Source organism: Apteryx mantelli, chromosome 2 (assembly GCF_036417845.1).
Source record: "Apteryx mantelli isolate bAptMan1 chromosome 2, bAptMan1.hap1, whole genome shotgun sequence".
Classification (NCBI taxonomy): Eukaryota; Metazoa; Chordata; class Aves; order Apterygiformes; family Apterygidae; genus Apteryx; species Apteryx mantelli.
This window is the reverse complement of record NC_089979.1, coordinates 142,113,897-142,133,399: the sequence shown is the minus strand read 5'-3', so window position 1 is coordinate 142,133,399 and position 19,503 is coordinate 142,113,897. Positions and strand designations below refer to the sequence as shown.

Here is a 19,503-nt window from a genome sequence, read left to right as displayed (position 1 = left end):
GATGATCAAATGCCGCTCATGCCCCGGTGGCACCTGCAGCCCTGTTTTGTGGCCGGCTGGGCACTGCCACAGGTTGAGCAGTAGGTATCTCTGTGTATGCCGGCCCCTCTGGCTTAAACTTTACTCCACTTCTGAGGCTGCCTTTGGGATCTAGTCTATCCATCTTCCCCCTTATCTCTTAGCCAGGATGACTGCTTTTCCCAGCAAATCATCAGTATTGGCCCGGGGCTGAACAGAAGCTTGCTGCAGCCAGTACATGTCCCTGCCAGGACTAGCTCTCCACATCATTTCCTCAAATGCAGCAGCAAAGCCTCCACCTCCTAAATGATTTTATTATTTTTCCACCACAAACCCTGTATCTCTTATAGTTTCATTTACTTTGGTTAAGATCTTTCTCAACCCCACCCCCTAAGCCCCCAAACCCCACTAGCCTGTGAATAACTAATGTGAAAATAAACATCACAGTCTTTTTTTCTGGAAGCTGACAAGTTTGACAGCGGTTGAATGGAAAGGATACATTAATGATGAGAGAGGAACCATGGGCAGATCTTTGAGGAGTAACAAGAGGCGTGTATACTGTGTCGAACTGATGCAAAGTACACGTTGCCTAAAACCCTCCTCAGCCTCTGTATGGAATGGATTTCTTCTCAAGAGATTTTGGCTTGTTTTGTCAATCTTTGTATTACTTTTTTTACTCATGGAACTTTTGTGTGTTTTCTTTTTTGGCATCAAGTTACATGTCAGTTCTTCTTGAATCTTTTTTTTGCTTAACATAATAACTTGTGTTAGTAGAAATAGTTGGCTTTTAGAGTGTGGGAATTGTAAAAGACTTACTTTCCTGCCTTTTCCATAGTGATTTGAGTAGCTTGTATGTTCATTTTTTTACCTGAATGAAAAGTTGGCTAAACATTATCCACAGAGCAACATACAAAATTTTTCTATATATATGGTAGAATGTCCTGTAATAGTGCTGTGGTAATCACAGAAAGGTTAAGGTTGGAAGGGACCTCTGGAGATCATCCAGTCCAACCTCCCTGCTCAAGCAGGGTCATAATATTTTGGGTTAATTCTAAAGGTTTAATTTGTGTCAACTAGATTAAGAGAAATCCACAAACCCAGCAGTGCTTTCAGTTAAAAGTCACATTGTAAAAGTCACCAAACTGTAAGTGACATAAATAACTGACCTTCATTTGCTTCCTGTAGGGTATTTGGAGGCACTCTTTATGTTTAAGAATCACAGAAACTGTGTCTGAGTTTTTCAATTTATGTATGTTTTCTTTTAACTTCCATTATAGATTTCACAGGATATTTTGCATACTCAGATTCATTGTTTTAACGTTATAGGTAGTGCAGTCTGTTTCCTCTTTAGGTTTTAACAGTGTATATAAAAGAGGACTCTATAGCTCAAAGACCAAAAATAGGTAGAAGTCTCAGGGCAAATGTATTAACTAAGCTACGTTTAATTTTTTTTTTAATTAAAATGATTGGATTCAAGTTAAATGTTCATTTTAACAAAGGTGTTCAAGCTAAACAGGTTAGTATACCTAGCATGTCCACCGTAAAAATTACCCTCTTCTCTAAAGTTCAAAAAGGGATTTCAGCAAACATTTCTGAAGTATAGCATGCATACCAAAAAAGTTCCGTAAAAGAGAAATAAACTCTTACTGGTGAGTTTAAAAGTGGATTCACTCTGATGTTTCTGTTAATCTTGTGTTGTTTGTCTTAATATACATTCTCTCACTAAAACACAGCCAAAATAAACTTCTTTTTTGTTAATTAAAATAAGCTTTCTTCATGTGTATTTTCAAATTCTGAAACTTTTTATTTATTTTAGTTCCTTTTCACACCATCTTCTTAAAAATGAGAGGACCTCACTTCATTAAATCATGTACTCACACACATGTACACGTATGTGCATCTAATTATGAACAGATAAACTATTCTGGATGGAAAGTGGAAGAGCTGTCAGTAGCAATTAAAAATAATAATGTCTGTTCTCCCATGTATGAATGTATCCTAGATGGTGCCACATGTGCCCAGGCAGCAAGAACAGCTAGCCCTACTATAGGGCAGGTAGAAAAACTAAAGCGAAAACTTGCAGATCTTGGGTAAGCCTTTTGTTATTTAAAATTTTTTTTTATTATTAAAAGGAATTGAAAGTAAAATTTCAGAGGTGCTTTCTGATGTTTTCTGATATTGTTATAGGGCTCCCTTGAGAAGAAGTTCAAACAAGGGAAAGAAGCGGAAAGAGAAAGAAGCTATTAGGGTGACCTGTGGCAGTAGGTATGGGTAAAAGATTGAGGATGCAAGAAATGTTATGCCAAAAACACTGGAAAAAATGAATCATCCTAGGAGATGAAAACATTAACAGTCCTTCTTATAAATAAGTTTTAAGCTTTGAGGCCAACTTCTGATCTTACAAACTTAAATTTTTTAACAAACAGAAAACTAGCAAATAATCTAAAAATACTTGAAGGCTTATGATATCCAGTGTCAGTACTACTATTGCGTCCACTGATGGGATTTGCAGAGCTAGGTTACTAGAGCTGGCCTAACTAGAGCTGGCCTACAGGATGCACATGTAGAAGGTTAATAAGACCCTTGATCCAGATATCTTGACACAATTCCACACAGTTTTGAAAAAAGCCCCCAGTGTGAGGATGGACAGCATGCCTTCACTGCAGCTTTGCTGTGTCCCCTTCAGAAATCCATTCAGAAGGGTTTATTTCTGAAAAAGAATATCATAAATTGAAAGAATACCGGGAAAATGCTGGCTGGATTGGCCGTGTCTCCAGCTCTCAGGAGAAGAATTGTGAGCTGCTTGTGAGATCTGATGAGACAGCATCTCCAACATCTAGACTCTAAATAAATAATGAACATTCAAAATGGCAGACAGCAGTCTTTTCTGCAAAAGCTAGTGTGGATTTTTATTGAAGGTCTGTCCCCATGTACTGGTGAGTCCAACAAGATCCCAGCTCAGGGAGGTGAGATCTGATTCCAGTACAAAACACAAGATTCAGTTAAATGTCAGAAATGCCAAGCAAACATGATACATTCTAAAAAGTCTAAAAAGGACATATCAACTCCAAAACTCTCCGAACATAAAATAATGCAAAAGAAAACCTACACCATAAAAGAGCAATCTAAGTAAGCAAACTTTGAATGGTACTTGGAAAAACTTTGTGATTGAAAACCAGTGTGTAGCAATTTGTGGAGTCTTGCTTACATTCTAATATATAGACACACAGTGACAACTATAATACGTAGTTCCTTAAAATCATAGAAGCAGAAGAAACCTGACTTCTGACTTAGCCCTTCAGGCACACTGTACTGAATTACAGTGTTCTACCTCAGCGTACGTTTGTATCCTTCAAATATCTGCCAAAATCCTTAGTGCATGTTAGTCACCTCTGTGTTGGAGTCAGTAAAACTGTATCAGTTTGTGCCATTGGTGTATCTGCTTTCATGTGCCCTGTAATTAGTAATATTCATTGCTGTGTTCCCCTAGTGAAAGAAGGAGATTTGTAAAAACAAGTTTTCTGCACTTATGTGTGTCTCTAAGGCAACTAGTGTCCTTAGTGCTCTCAGGTAGCATTTAAATACCAAGACACAGGGAGGAAAATACGAATATATACTCGTTTGTAAGAAGCAGACTCTATGAAACTTGATATGTTCTTATACCAACATAGTGTGTTATCTACTGGACTTCACACAGCTGTATCTTTCTTAGAGGAAAACAGATCTCAGAGCAGAAAGATCAGTTGCTTACTTGACCATACAAGGAATTAATAATTTGTATTATTTGTTTGATAGCTTTTCATTTTCTGAACAGATTTTTTCTGAGTTTGGATACAGATAATGAAAACAAAGCTTAATACTGTTTTCAACCTCAAAACTAATAAGCATTTATAATTCTCACTGTGCCTCTGTAAACTGGAGTGTGAATACTGCAGTATAACTTTTTAAAGACCAGTTGTCATTTCCTTTGTTACTTACTCCAAATAATTTGCCTCTGAAGAAACATGAGGATGCTTTCTTTACAGCCCAAAGCTGAATAAGCTCTTTGAAAGAAGGAAGATGATGATCTAAAGACAGCATCTTATTATAATTTTTATGGCCATTAGAGCGACTGATTGATGTAGTATTAATCATGTTGTCAGATGGATGTTCACAGAATCACAGAATCGCTGAGGTTGGAAGGGACCTCTGGAGATCATCTAGTCCAGTCCCCCTGCTCAAGCAGGGCCACCTAGAGCACATTGCACAGGATTGCATCCAGGCGCGTTTTGAATATCTCCAGAGAAGGAGACTCCACAACCTCTCGGGGCAACCTCTTCCAGTGCTCTGTCACCCTCACAGTGAAAAAGTATTTCCTCATGTTCAGATGGAAGCATCTGTGTTTCAGTTTGTGCCCGTTGCCTCACGTCCTGTCACTCGGCACCACTGAAAAGAGTCTGGTCCCATCCTCTCGACACCCTCCCTTCAGATACTTGTACACATTGATAAGATCTCCTCTCAGCCTTCTCTTCTCCAGGCTAAACAGGCCCAGCTCTCTCAGCCTTTCCTCATAAGAGAGATGCTCCAGTCCCCTAATCATCTTTGTAGCCCTTCGCTGGACTTGCTCCAGTAGTGCCACATCCCTCTTGTACTGGGGAGCACAGAACTGGACGCAGTACTCCAGATGTGGCCTCACCAGGGCTGAGTAGAGGGGGAGAATCACCTCCCTCGACCTGCTGGCAACACTCTTCCTGATGCAGCCCAGGATACCATTGGCCTTCTTGGCCACAAGGGCACATTGCTGCCTCATGCTTAACTTGGTGTCCACCAGCACCCCCAGGTCCTTCTCAGCAGAGCTGCTTTCCAGCAGGTCAACCCCCAACCTGTACTGGTGCATGGGGTTATTCCTCCCCAGGTGCAGGACCCTGCACTTGCCTTTCTTGAACTTCATGAGGTTCCTCTCTGCCTACCTCTCCAGCCTGTCCAGGTCTCTCTGAATGGCAGCACAGCCCTCTGGTGTATCAGCCACTCCTCCCAGTTTTGTATCGTCAGCAAACTTGCTGAGGGTGCGCTCTGTCCCTTCATCCAGGTCATTGATGAAGAAGTTGAACAAGACTGGACCCAGTACTGACCCCTGGGGGACACCGCTAGCTACAGGCCTCCAACTAGACTCTGTGCCACTGATCACAACTCTCTGAGCTCTGCCATTCAGCCAGTTCTCAATCCACCTCACTGTCCACTCATCTAACCCACACTTACTGAGCTTGCCTATGAGGATGTTATGGGAGACAGTGTCAAAAGCCTTGCTGAAGTCAAGGGAGACAACATCCACTGCTCTCCCCTCATCTACCCAGCCAGTCATTCCATCAGAGAAGGCTATCAGATTGGTTAGGCATGATTTCCCCTTGGTGAAGCCATGCTGACTACTCCTGATCACCTTCTTGTCCTCCACATGCTTGGAGATGGCCTCCAGGATGAGCTGCTCCATCACCTTTCCAGGGATGCAGGTGAGGCTGACTGGCCTGTAGTTGCCTGGGTCCTCCTTCTTGCCCTTTTTGAAGACTGGGGTGACATTGGCTTTCTTCCAGTCTTCAGGCACCTCTCCTGTCCTCCATGACCTTTCAAAGATGATGGAGAGTGGCTTAGCAATAACGTCCGCCAGCTCCCTCAGCACTTGTGGGTGCATCCCTTTGGGGCCCATGGATTTGTGGGTGTCAAGTTTGCTTAAATGATCTCTAACCCACTCCTCCTCCACCAAGGGAAAGTCTTCCTCTCTCCAGACTTTCTCTCTTGCCTCCAGGGTCTGGGGTTCCTGAGGGCTGGCCTGAGCAGTAAAGACTGAAGCAAAGAAGGCATTCAGTAACTCTGCCTTCTCTGCATCCTTCGTCACCAGGACACCCACCCCATTCAGCAAAGGCCCCACATTTTCCCTAGTCTTCCTCTTGCTACTGATGTATTTGAAGAAGCCCTTCTTGCTGTCCTTGACATCTCTTGCCAGATTTAATTCCAAACGGGCCTTAGCCTTCCTCGTCGCATCCCTGCATACTCTGACAGTGTTCCTATATTCCTCCCAAGTGGCCTGTCCCCCTTTCCACTTTCTGTAGACTTCCTTCTTCTGGTTGAGTTTTGCCAGGAGCTCCTTGCTCATCCATGCAAGTCTCCTGCTTCCTTTGCTTGACTTCCTACTCATAGGGACGCACCGCTCCTGAGCCTGGAGGAGGTGATGTTTGAATATTAACCAGCTCTCTTGAACGCCCCTTCCTTCTAGGGCCCTAACCCATGGGATTCTTCCAAGTAGGTCCCTGAAGAGGCCAAAGTTTGCTCTCCTGAAGTCCAGGGCTGTGATCCTGCTTAGTGTCCTGCTGCCTCCTCACAGGATCCTGAACTCCACGATCTCATGGTCACTACAGCCAAGGCAGCCCCCGACCTTCACATCTTCCACCACTCCTTCTTTGTTTGTTAGTACGAGGTCCAGCAGCACACCTCTCCTCGTTGGCTCCTCCACCACCTGTGTCAAGAAGTTGTCACCAATGCTCTGCAGGAACCTCCAGGACTGTTTGTGCCTAGCTGCGTTGTCTTTCCAGCAGATATCGGGGTGGTTGAAGTCCCCCATGAGAACCAGGGCCTGGGATCGTGAGGCTACTTCCAGCTGTCTGTAGAAGGCCTTATCGACTTCCTCTTCCTGATCAGGTGGCCTGTAGTAAACACCCACAACAGTGTCACCCATGCTAGCCTGCCCTTTAATCCTTACCCATAAGCTCTCGACTCGCTCTTCATCCACCCCTAGGCACAGCTCCATACATTCCATGTTCCATGCATTATTTTGACATTGCCAAAATATAGCACTCAAATGTGTAAAAGAAAATCCTGGATTGTTCCTTGAGACTACTTCTAATGTTACCTAAATAAAAAATGCCCCCATTTCAGTAGAAAGAGTAGAAAGCATATATTCCCCTGCATGGGGATAAGTGATTTGGGCAACATCATTCTTTTTTTTTTTCTACTTTCAAGCAAGATCTGAGTATGGGAGAGGAGTGTGGGTCTGAGTCAGATAGATCTACCTTTCTTTGTGCAGCCAAAAGGAGAGAGGATTCTTCTTCTATTTCCTTGGCTGGGGGCCCTATGAAAACCTAAGTTTCATTCATACTTGAAGGTTAAGTTGAAGGTGGGATGGAGTAAATATTATTTACCCATATTAAAAGTGCTTCAACAATAGTCTACTGTCCAGAGTGCTGAGGAATTTCTTTTTAGGATATAGTTATAGATGCTTTGCAAGTGTTAGGAATGCATCTGGAGTTTCATTAGTTCAAAAAGACTTTCCCAAGCAAATTAAACTTAACCTTAGGATCTAAGTAGTGTTTAAATTAAGACAAATGTAAAATCATCGACAAAATCTTATACGCATATGAGAGAAGTATAGCTGTTTGAAATGTTAAGCTGTAAGTATCTGGCAGATACAGATTAAATAGAGACTTCACAATATACAGAGCTAGTATAGAGTTATATATATATGTTAATAATATATATGTTGTTAATAATATATATAAGTTAATAATGATTTAGAGGCTGTCCAGAAGGTAGAAGTTGAGGGAGACTTACATAATTGTATTTTACTGTTGGCTGCTAAGAGTCTTAGAAATTTCAAGCCCTGAAACAGACTTTATTAACATAAATATATAAATTGATATAAATAATACATCAAATTATATAGAGAGAATGTGATGTTTTCATAAATTCTTTGGGGCGGATACTTTGACTAGTTATTTTTAGTTTACATACTGTACAGTTGGCATGATAGAAATATCTAATAATTCAGGCATTTTGTTTTATAACTGTTACGTTTTCCTTGATCACATTATCCACTGCACTATTTGTTATTACAAAGAGAAAAGCTGGTAATATTGCACAGCTGATAATATTACACTTTTTTTTCTATATTCATGTTTTTAAAATCACGTTCTCTATCTGTATTTATCTGTTATATCAAAGGACCATCTACATAGATGGGTTCACGTGCACAGTTCATTCTGCCTGTGCTCCAAACCAAGCCAGACCTGTCTGGAAACCAGAACCTGCTTGGGTCAGTGCTGGGTCTAATCTATTTAATCATGCTGAGATACGCCTGTGGCTCTGAAACATACCAACACCGCTGCGTGGCTTCAGGACTGGAGCTGATTCACATGCAAGCAGTGGTAGTACAGGCATTTTGAGCTGATTTCTGTCTCTGTTTGTTGGGTAGATGTCACCTAAGAGAGCTTGAGTTTAAAACAAACCAACAAACAAACCTTTTTCTTCATTTGTTGAAAGAGATTTCAAGGATGTCATTGCCAGCTGCATGCCATCATGTTCTTTAGTCACAGTTACACAGAATGCCACTGTTTACCTCTTTACAGTTTTTATTTTATACTCTAACACAGATTCCTGCTCCTTTCTCTTAAACAGGACCGCCAGAGAGATACTGCAGAAATCAGCAAACACTAAATCGTTACTAAAACGATCCTCCTCTCTCCCACACTGTGTACCATTCACATGGTATGGAGAGAGTAGCAAGGGATCCAATTCTTCTAGGAACCTGCCATCACCTACCAGCTCAACTGAACCTTCTTCTGAAAATATAAGTCCAGCTAAAAAAGGGGCAAAGGTAGAAAATAAAAACTACCTTATTCCCACTGTGTTGAGTGGCATAATTGGCTTAATGTTTCTGAAGAAAGAAAAGGCCAAGATGTTAATATTACAATAAACAGCGCGTGGTGTTCATTGTGCAGTAAAAGCTCATCTGAACAGCACATCTCTATCACTGTACCATTCCACATTCTGCCTTTATACTCTGTCTTTCTCTTAATGTACATTAATTCAGTAAAGTAGCTGTGGTGTGCTGTACTGTACCAAAACCAAGTGGTGCCAGTGGAAATTAGCATTTGGATCAACAGAACAAATGCTAGATTTGTGTATTCAGTTGTAGATATTTTTCTGCATCCTTCCGGACTGAATACCTACCCATGTTTAATGTATAAATGAGATGTTTGCAAGTGAAGAAATGTTGTACGCTGTCAGTCATTTGCCTTTTTCTCCCCCAGTAATGAAATCTGCTTGTCATGCATGCTAGATGTTGGGCTTAATTCCATTTATGAAGATCCTTGAACTAAAAATATGAACTATTACAATTTAATACATCTGTGTGATTCCTTTCTATGTGCATGAATGTTTCAGCATGTAACTCGTTAAATAACCCTTAGTTACAGTAATATACTTAGGTTTTTCATGTTGTTTATTTTCACTTCTCTAAAATATTTATCTGCCTGTATCCTCTTACAACTTCTAGCTATTTACTTTTTATATTGCTCTGGAAAAGAAATAGAAATGGTTCTGATCCTTATATTCACAAATTTGAGTCATAATCAGAAATCTGATACCTCCTATACACATATATACATAATAGCAGTTTATATACACACACGCACACACACACACACACATAATAGCATACACATAAATAGCTGTTTTCTCAGGCATTTCTTATGCTTTTGGTGCCATAAGCTCTAAGTGTCTTACTTCTGCTGTGCACCAACAAGCTGTGTGAGATCTCAGTTGTGATATGAAAAAAGATCACATTGCGTTATGTGCTAGGGAGAGCAACACAAGGTTGACCAGTCTAAATCAGACTGGTTGAGAAGACCACAGAAAAATTCTCTGAAGGTTAAAAATAAACGAATCCATTGCCTGGGTTCTTTTTAGAAGAAAGATGAGGGTTAGACATGTAGATCCTATTTCTGCCTTTAAAGAAACATTTTGTAAAAAGAACTTTCAAATGGGGAGAAAAGCCAACCCTTTTACAGTTATTATTAGGTTGGTAAGGTAGTTTTATTTTGTTCTTTGTCCTGCTCCTTCGTTATTATTTTTAGCAGGCCTTGGCTATCTTGTTTTTTTTCACAGAAATTTTAAAAGACTAAAACGAATCAAGACTGATACTTACACAAGATGAAAAAGCAGTCAGAGTATTTAAAAAAAAGAAAAAAAGAGATTCACACTACAGAAAGTAGAACTGTAAAGCTCCTTGCCTACAAATGCTGTGGAGGCTAAAGTTTACTTACAAGGAAAGCTGCTCAGGTGTCCTAGTCCTCTGTAAAGAAATGGGAAAAGCAGAACAGTAATTCTAAAAGTAGATGTGAGAAAACTGAGCACAAAATCTTTTTGATGTTCTCTGTAAAGTTTGTAAGCTCTTAAGCTAACAGTATCTATACTGCGATTTAGGTTTTGAAAGCACAGTATGATGTCACTTTTCAGTGGGATTTCCAGCAAAACTAAGGGAATCAAGACTTGGTGTTCTTCCTGTTTTCAGAAGAGAGAGCTCAAATATCTCTTGGGGGATAAAATAATAAAACCAGTATTTTTTTATTTTCTTTTTGGTTTTGAATGATATGGTGTTTGGATCCATTTTTTTAAATTGAATATCAGAAGTGAATTGAATTTGCTGTTCAGCTAGATGTGTTAGATTAAAATAGACACCGGAGGTCTCAGTAGAGAGTAGAGGTCTCAATATCAACTATATTTTTGATTTAAATGGAATATTATGGTGTCCTTAATTATTTTTTATTTTTTGTTTTATTATTGTTCTCAGATCAGACTGTTTCACTCTAATGGAAAATACTTGTTAATTTTTGTATTCCTCTGATGGTGATTTCACTTTATTCCTAGAAAAAATGTGCATGCTTTTGCTATTCTTTGCTATGAAGTGTGATGTTTGTCATTACATGCTTATGACAAAACAATGTTTGTTTTATGGTTTTTGTTTCAGTAAATAATATTTGATATCACAAGATCTCTTTTACCTTCAATTCAATTTTTTTCTAAAGGTATAGATAAAGAGGGAAGATCCTTTCATTTTTCTAAGAGATTGTTTGGGACTCAGAAATGGATTCACAGGATATTCTCCTTGTTTTTTCAATAGCAGTTTTAACTTCTCTCTGATAATTAATCCTCTGTCCTAGTCTTTGTGCTACTGCGTGTGCCTACGCTTGTCCTAAATATGTGAAGAACAGTAAAATGCTATTGATTAACCAGCGGAAGCAATAATTCAGCACCATGATGATAGCCAACATCTGTAAGGGAAGTCTAGAAATTGCTTACAAACCCTTTTGATATTCATTGAAACATTAAGCTGACAAAGATGTCTCATAAAATATGTAGTGGTAAAAATACTGCATATAGTGGTAAAAATATTGCATAGTCTATAAATCATTAACAAGACTAAACATTAGGCTTCATCATCTATTTTCTCACTGGTCTGATGAATGATTGAAAACACTCCTAAACTATGCCAACCTGGAGAACAAAAAGCAAATTTCCCTTTTAGATACACGCCTGAGATTATTTGTTCATTCTAACTCATCTTTTTCTTTACAGAATTTCACGTTCAACGATGACTTCAGCCCTAGCAGCACAAGTTCAGCTGATTTGAGTGGTTTAGGAGCAGAACCCAAAACCCCAGGTTTCTCGCACTCCTTAGCACTGTCATCAGATGAGGTATGCTGATGAAATTGTTTAAGGTGGGAAATAGTTTTCCTTCTCTCATGCCATTTTTCTTGATAATTACTCAAATAATACAGGGGGTTTTTTTAGGCAGTAGAATGGGAGAAGAACCCATAATGGGAGACTATAGTTTTTTCTTCATGTAATAATCATTTGAAATAAAGGTCCTATGGTATTATCATAGGAAAGCAAAATACTTTTGGTTTCCTACGAGATGCTGTATCCTCATACATTTCAATACACACTTCCTACATTTTAAATATGTACATGTGAACCTGTATACATATACACTAAAATAGGCATAACTGAGACAATTTTGAGATAATAAAGATACAGTATGGTTGGCTAAATGTAGTTGAAATGTAAGACCCCTTCACGTAGACTAATTTTTACCCCAGTATATTAAAATGATAATGACCTGTACATGCATTTTTTGCATACTACCACACCTGAAAGTATATACAGTGATTAGAATGTCTATGCATTAATCCAGTTTGCGTTCTCTTTGTGCTTGCTTTGCGTATACACAGTGGTCTGAGTTCAGCTCTTTCAAACTAGATTTTTGTTTGAGCAGTCATAATGTGCAAAAGGTTTCATAATCCTATAAATTGGTGACAGAATTGAATTGAATATGATATTTTGGAAATATCTCCCTAAAACATTAGCTTTGTAGCTGAGCTGTCAGTGAAGCTGCACAGTTTGACAGTAGCTGATAATGCGTCCCATTGACTCAGGAAACTTGTGTCTTTGTTCTCCTACAAGCACTGAATAAGAACTTAATATTTTTCACTTGCAGTTTGAGCCAGCATTTTTTCTAGAGAGGAAGAACTTGAAATACCTGTTTCTTCTTCTTTTTTTTTTTTTTGGTAACACTTAGGTTTGTTACTATTGCTGTCTGCATGCTTTGCATAGATATAAATAAAGACAGCTGTTCTGTGCAACCCCTTTTGCCAAAATGCAAGTCTACAAGACCAACTACTCTATAGAGATTACTTACTGCAGATCATAAAGGATGGACATTTACAAGAACCACAGTACAGTAGTAGACAGGAGTCTGTATATTGTTTGAATTACTTTTTTATTTTTTTATTTTTTATTTTTACTTTTTTATTTTTCTATTTTTTATATAAATTTTTAATTCCCATTGTATTATGTATTTTATTGTGACAATGCCCTATTTCTAGTGGTATTGAATTAAAAGCTTGAAAATGCTTCCATCTTGTTTGTTCAGCCTTCTACTTTGTTGGTTCTAAAATACCAAGTCTGAACAGGTCTACAAAAGTAAATTTGTAAAATTACACAAGCAAATGTGTTTTCTCTGTCCTCTGCTGTGTACCAAATTTCAGCCTCTGATTGAGGCAGCATGTCCAATAAGAGCTGCAGTGGAAACCTACACAACTGCCCTTGCAGGGGGTTAAACTAGGATTGCTCTTTAACCTTTGATAGCATATTGCTGCTAGCACTTCTCCTTCATTTCCACTCCTTTGGCAGATCTGACATAATTACGTGAAAGACACAAAAGAATGAAAAGGAAAGGGTGGGGAGAGAACACAGTTCTTGGGCTTCATACTCCTCTAATTAAGGGGATTTTGCTCTTGCTTTTGGAGCTATCAGCAAAGTTCCCATTGATTCCAGTGTGTCAAGGCCAGGAACTCCAAGGGGTTTTCTTTGGCACAATCTCAGGCTTAGCTGCCAAATCGTGTGTGTTGAGCTTTCAACATAACCTCTCTGCTTCTGGAAATAATTTTTTTTAAAGAAATCTCTTTGTTTTTGAGTAGTCATATCCGTTTGCAAATCTTGGTGCTGCCCTTGCCTGAACTCTTACATGCTGTTGCATATTCTGTATTTTGTTTCTATAATACTTTTCTTTTCCATTTCTTTGTTGCTCCCTCACTCAGAGCCTGGATATGATTGATGATGAGGTGAGATACTAGAGAGCTGTTTGTGGTGAATTGTGTGACCATGGTGTGGCAATGTATTGTCTCATTTGCAGATTTACATTTCTTGTTTTACCGTGCTGCGTGGCAAATCCCCGTGTTTAAGCACAATGTGCAGATGTCTGGCTCTTCTCGCCCTGTCTTCAGTTCTCCTCTCCTTTCTGCTAAGAGTTTTCAAGGCCAGAGCAAATTGCATTTTTTGTGGTATGTTGGAAGGTGAGAGGGGTCCATTTCAGACCAAATCCACAAGGCCAAGCATCAGCTGGACTGAGCTCATGCTGGCTTTAAGAGAAGGAAAAGATAGTGCTGGATGGGTCTTTTCACCATCCCTGAGGAATGGACAGCCAGAAAATTAGACAGCTCCCAGCATCATTTAAACCAGTGCAAAAGCTGTTCTAACATAAGACAGCTGCTGCAGCCCATAACAGCTGCCTTGCTGACCAAGGGTTGAACAGACTAGCTTTTGTTTCAGGCCCCGCTGGCATACCCCTGGGTGGAATAAAGTGGCAGAGCGGAGGACACCAGGCTGGCTCCACCAGCTGTACTACACCCCGAGCCCCTGGCGGCCTCTCCTAGTGCTGCTTTTGTGCAGTTTTCTCAGCAGCCCAGCATGTTCAGAACAGGGCCAAGGCTGGGAGTTCTCTGTTTTTTCTTTACTGTTCCTCTGTGTTGTCTCATAGTCTTCCACAGATAGTGTCAGTCTCACTGGCTATTTTATGTCATCACTTTGAACTTGAGAATGGTTTTCTGAGGGCTTTTTATTTTTCCTGAATTTCGTGTCTTATAGCTTAAACACACCATAGAGATCTGTGAATGCACCTGGGAAGTGGAATGCAGAATTCCCTGCATCCTGCATCCTTTAGAAATGTTCTAATTCGAAGGATTAAAATCTTGAGAGGGAATGGGAGCATACCTGTATTGAATTGTGCCACACAGCCATTTCGGTCCCTGTTTGGATTAAAAGGAATGACAGTTCCTTTTTCTTCTTCTGTTTATAAATAGACAAATATATGTAAATTTATAAATATTTATAAATAGAAGACTGTGTAGGTACCTTGTATCAATTTTTAGATAAATTGGATGGATACAGAGGTAATATAATGGTGCAAAATTCTTAATATAGCAGTATAAAGGTGGTACAGATACCTCTGCTCTGATGCTGATGGTTTGGACAGAAAAATGCTGTTACTAGTCAGTGTTACCCTTTTAATAATAATGCAGCGTGTTTTTGTCACAGATCCTTGATGATGGACAGTCTCCTAAACACAGTCAGTGTCAGAATCGTGCTGTTCAGGAGTGGAGCGTGCAGCAGGTTTCCCACTGGTTAATGAGCCTGAACCTTGAACAGTATGTTTCTGAATTCAGTGCCCAAAACGTAAATGGGGAGCATCTCCTTCAACTGGATGGGAGTAAGCTCAAGGTAATTGATTGTCTGGACTTCAAGACTAACTGTATTATTTATTGTCACCTCAGATTTTAAAGGAAGTAAGAATTCTGCAAGGAAATAGAGAAGCCCTGTGCATAGAATGATGACAGACTGGGATAATAAAGTAGATAGCCACAGCATCACTTCACAAAATTCCCATATGCATTTAGATTCAGAAGCCTCAGAAACAGAGGGCATTTGCTTTGTGAAAACTCTGGGTGTATATAATGTATCCACATTTCCATGCATTAATCATATAGCGGCATGTACAAGTAGTATTTGCATGCATGTATTTCTCATCCAGCTCTGTTTTGCAAAAGAGTGATTCACAGAAGATAGTAAACAGAAACACATCAGAAGTAGTTACTAAAAAATGGATTACTGTGATACTAGAGGCTTAAGTTGGACAGCAATTGTGCAATGTTAGAACTAGATACAGTTTTGATATATAGCGTATATATTGTTTATTGCAGTGGAATTATGAGCCTACTTTTCTCAAAAATAATTTCAGATAGGAGTTGTGGACTGCTTAGCATATCTGAAAGTCAAAGTTCTGCTGTTTCAAGTTGGGAACCCTTCCATTATGAAATTTTGTGCTGACCATTTCATTCACTCTAGGATTTTTACAAGAGTAAAAAGACTTTTGACTAAGGGACACCAGTGGGAATTGGGAAGTCTTCTTCTGCATAGACTTAGAAGACTTGAGGCAAATTGTTTAATCTTTCTATGCCACGTTTGATCAATGAAATCAATATAGTAGAACTTCGGTTGCAATGAGATCTAATTCTTTCATATTCTAGACGTGGAAGGTATGGAAAGTACTCCAGAAGTATAAAATAATGTTACTTACACTTCAATAATGTGTCTGAGTCTATCTCAAATTTGCGTAGTTGTGATAGTCTTATGCTTAAGAAGAGTCACTATTAGAATATGAAAAAAATGGTGATAGATTAAAGCATATGAAATACTTCTTTTTTTAATTTGTTTTTCCCCATCTCAGGCTCTTGGTATAACATCTTCCCAGGACAGAGCAGTCATTAAAAAGAAGCTAAAGGAAATGAAAACATCCATGGAGAAAGCTCGCAAAGCTCAAGAGAAAATGGAAAAGCAAAGGGAAAAGCTTAGGAAGAAGGAACAAGAGCAACTGCAGAGGAAATCAAAGAGAACAGACAAGTCTTCATCAGATGCGACAGAGGGCACTAATGAGCAGTGATGAGCAGAACTACTACTGTGTTAGGAATATGGAGGCACTTCAAGGGAAGAGAAACTCTCATCCAATTCGGTGCCCCTTCAGCCTTCTTGTATTCATTGCACAAGAGTATGTACACAGAAATGGGGCTATAAATAGAATGAGTGGGGAAATTTATATTGTGTAGTTTTATTTTCCTGCATATTCAGTTCATGCTCGTTATTGTTGCCATGCTAAACAACCCCAAACCCTCAGTTTGTTTTGTTGTTATTGACAGATTTCATATTTGTGTGGCGGTGTTTCCTTCCAAACTACTCTTCTCTATTGAGCTCTGTGTGTTTGGTCACTTCAGTACCCAGCAAGATGCTGAGGAGCATGGTCCACTGCTTCACATGTGCTGAGTAGGATGACCAGTCAGAACGACTGGTGAATGTTTATTCAGCTGAGTAAAAGGAGCTGTTCTCTCTCCAATAGAGCTGACTTAACTTTCTAACTTGGAATTTCGGCTTCTTTACAGTGTTTTGATACTCAGTTCTGTCTACTGGAATAAGTTTCATCTTGCATCAGTACCTTGAAGTGACACTGTTCTGGAAATGCAGCTGTTCAGTGACTTCTTATTATACACTGGAGATAAAGACAGGAGAGTCAATATTGCCCCTGGGTAAAAGACAGGAGGTGAAACTCTTTCTGTTAACTGTACAATAGTTTAATCCAGGAAGGAGGCAAAGCCCTAAATGATTATGTGGGTTTACACAGAAATCTGAGGATAATATTTATCCTTTAGATATCTGAGCAAGGATGAATTTCTATTGAGAGCACAGCATACAGATCTGTATAAATTTCATTGTGCTCCCAGTGTGTGTAGGCAACTTTCTTATAGCACACTCTGCTTTCTTTTTCATGTATTTTGAACAGAAAACGGATTTATTTTGCTCTGTTTCTTCAAGGAAGGCACCACATCTTCAGATTCGTTCTCCAATAAGCACTGGGAGAATAAGCTTTGTGCTATGCTATTATGAAGCTCTCAGTGGAAACGTTTATCAAACTCGAGTCTGTTAAAGACTTTTCAGTTTTTAAAGAAGTGCACTTTAAGAAGAGGAAGAAGAGGGATTCTGACTAAAATAAAATTCAGTACATTGCTATTAAGATCAATGCTACCATGGGGGTGAAGGTTACTAAATCCAAAGCTGCCATATATTAACTGTTTTGATTACTGTGTTTAGCTCCACCAAAAATTGAATTTTTAGGCACAGGCTGTAGAATGTTTGAATGATTTAACTGGTGGCTGTATTACGTGCTTTCCTGGTATATGAGGCCATTGGTGAAGCTGGTGTGTAGTTTTGACTATGACAGAAGCAAACAGTTTATTTTGCACTATATGATGTTACTGCCTCTTAAGAAGAGTATTAAAATACTCAGTATTTCTTCAAAAAAATGGAAAGACAGCAGGCAAGCATCCACAATGAGAAGTTAAATATATTACCTTATTACTTTATAGTCAAAGCTAACTTTGTAGCAGCATATATAGTTTAGGAACATCACTTCCCTTTCATGCATTCTGGAAGTTGCAGTCTCCATCTAGTCAGTCATACTAATGTGTACATTGTTCAAGCTGTTGATGCAAAGTCAGAAACTTGAACTTAAAAATTTGACAGCCTAAAAATTTATTCCAAATATTGAATTCTTTTAAAGAAAATCTTTGTTTTAGTTGGGCTTGGCTTCTGTTCTGCACTTTGACATTCAGATTTTTGTCTGTAAAAGCTCTCTGGGGCTCAGAGATTTGAGACAGCTGGGGTGAAATGTTTATAGTTAAATTTCTTAATATGGAATGTTAGGTTTTCAGTTTAATCGTAATAGTTTCTTTGACATGTAAAATGATCTGATAGAGCCTAGTTCATTTAAAACTAATATACAACAGGTCTACTTAATATTAGCTTTATTTTTCCACATCCACTTCCACATCCAGTCTCTACACCTTTCTGATGTATACTTTATTCATATATAAAAATGAAGTTGTGGTAAAAGATACTTCCTGATATTTCTAAAGACTTGTGATATTTTTCTTGAGATAAAGATACCAGGGGCAAAAAAATATACCTGTTAGTGAAAATTCCGTATTGAAGTGAATCTTTCTGCACTCCTTGTAGGAGAAAAATTATACAAATGAGTAATAGGGGCTCTGTGAAACTGGCATTCAGTTATTTTAGGAGGTTATAGATTTATATACAAGTGAGAGAAGTTATCTGGAAGGAACGGGAAATTTAATATTTTAAATACAAAGTTGATAAATGCATTCGATGATGATTTTCTCTTTAAGTTATGTTTACATTACAGTAATGTTTTAAGTGGTTGTGTATAATAATCTAAGGAAGTGTCCCTATTTTATTTTCTTCATTTTCTTAGAAACCTGAGCAGACTGCTTGGCATTATACATTGAGTTTTCTTTCTTGCTGCTTAGAACAGTGCCTAGTTAATCTCTTTGTAAATCAGGTTCTTATTCTGCAGAATAACTAATTTGACTTAAGTCCTTCAAGTAGTCAGGGTTTTTTATTGCTTTGTAGTAATGTTACTTTGTTATTCTCTGATTTAAAAAAAAAAACTAACTTAAAACAGTAATTTAGATTTAAAATAAAAGCATAAAATGCATATCGATTAACACCTGAAAGCAGAGCAAACCAAGCAATGTCAAGAGTTTCGCTCTTCCTTATGTGATAAAAAAGATTTATGTGGTTCTTTTTGTTAAGTATAGCAACTCAGTTTTGGGACATACAGAAATGTCACTGGATTACAGATGTAAAGACCAGTGCAGTTTAAGACCTTTATTACTGTTCCATAAGATCTTCAAAGTTGTGTTGCATTTTTCTCCTTATATTCTGAAATGACATATATGAAACAGAAGGATGTCTCTCATCATTCTCAACTTAAAACTTCTGTAAAAAATGCTAAGTCAGACTAATGTGTGTTTCTGTGTAAAAAGAAGAAACAAACATCCCACGCTAAATGACTGGAAAGACTTTCGGCTCCCCTGCAAATGTAACTGTAAGCTACTTCTGCATCTTTATTTTTGGAGTTAAAGCAGTTTTGTATATGCTGACTGGTCTAGCCGCCTTTAAACCTCTGTCCAGGCAGCTCAGTGTTTCTACTCTTCTAGCCATGCATCTGTGCCAGCTGTGCGCCTCGGTGATCCTAGCTGGCTGTCAGGGTTGACTTCCCCCGTTACAGTTGGTAGCCACTTTTGTAAATTGTGGTTCTGCTCATATGGTTGAGTTACTGCCATGTGTACATACATATATCTAGCTTATGACAGGGTGAAGAGATGAGCTGCAGTGAAGAAAGGAGAGTTAATAGGAAATGGGACTTTGAAAAAATAGAAAATAAGAGATGCAACATTGCTGGTTACTTTAGTCCTAAAAAAGCTACTGTTT

General features: G+C 38.8%; 1 protein-coding gene across 1 annotated transcript in view; it reads left to right on the top strand.

Annotated features, from left to right (window-relative positions):
- PPP1R9A (protein phosphatase 1 regulatory subunit 9A) overlaps positions 1 to 16,268 on the top strand; it is a 150,252-nt gene extending 133,984 nt beyond the window's left edge. Inside the window, exons 15-21 of the mRNA XM_067291675.1 lie at positions 2,021 to 2,108; positions 2,206 to 2,283; positions 8,440 to 8,638; positions 11,401 to 11,520; positions 13,425 to 13,448; positions 14,701 to 14,883; positions 15,890 to 16,268. Of these exons, the coding sequence (XP_067147776.1) occupies positions 2,021 to 2,108; positions 2,206 to 2,283; positions 8,440 to 8,638; positions 11,401 to 11,520; positions 13,425 to 13,448; positions 14,701 to 14,883; positions 15,890 to 16,102 (905 nt within the window). The 3' untranslated portion in view covers positions 16,103 to 16,268. The remainder of the gene's footprint in view (positions 1 to 2,020; positions 2,109 to 2,205; positions 2,284 to 8,439; positions 8,639 to 11,400; positions 11,521 to 13,424; positions 13,449 to 14,700; positions 14,884 to 15,889) is intronic.
- The last annotated feature ends 3,235 nt before the right edge of the window (positions 16,269 to 19,503 follow it).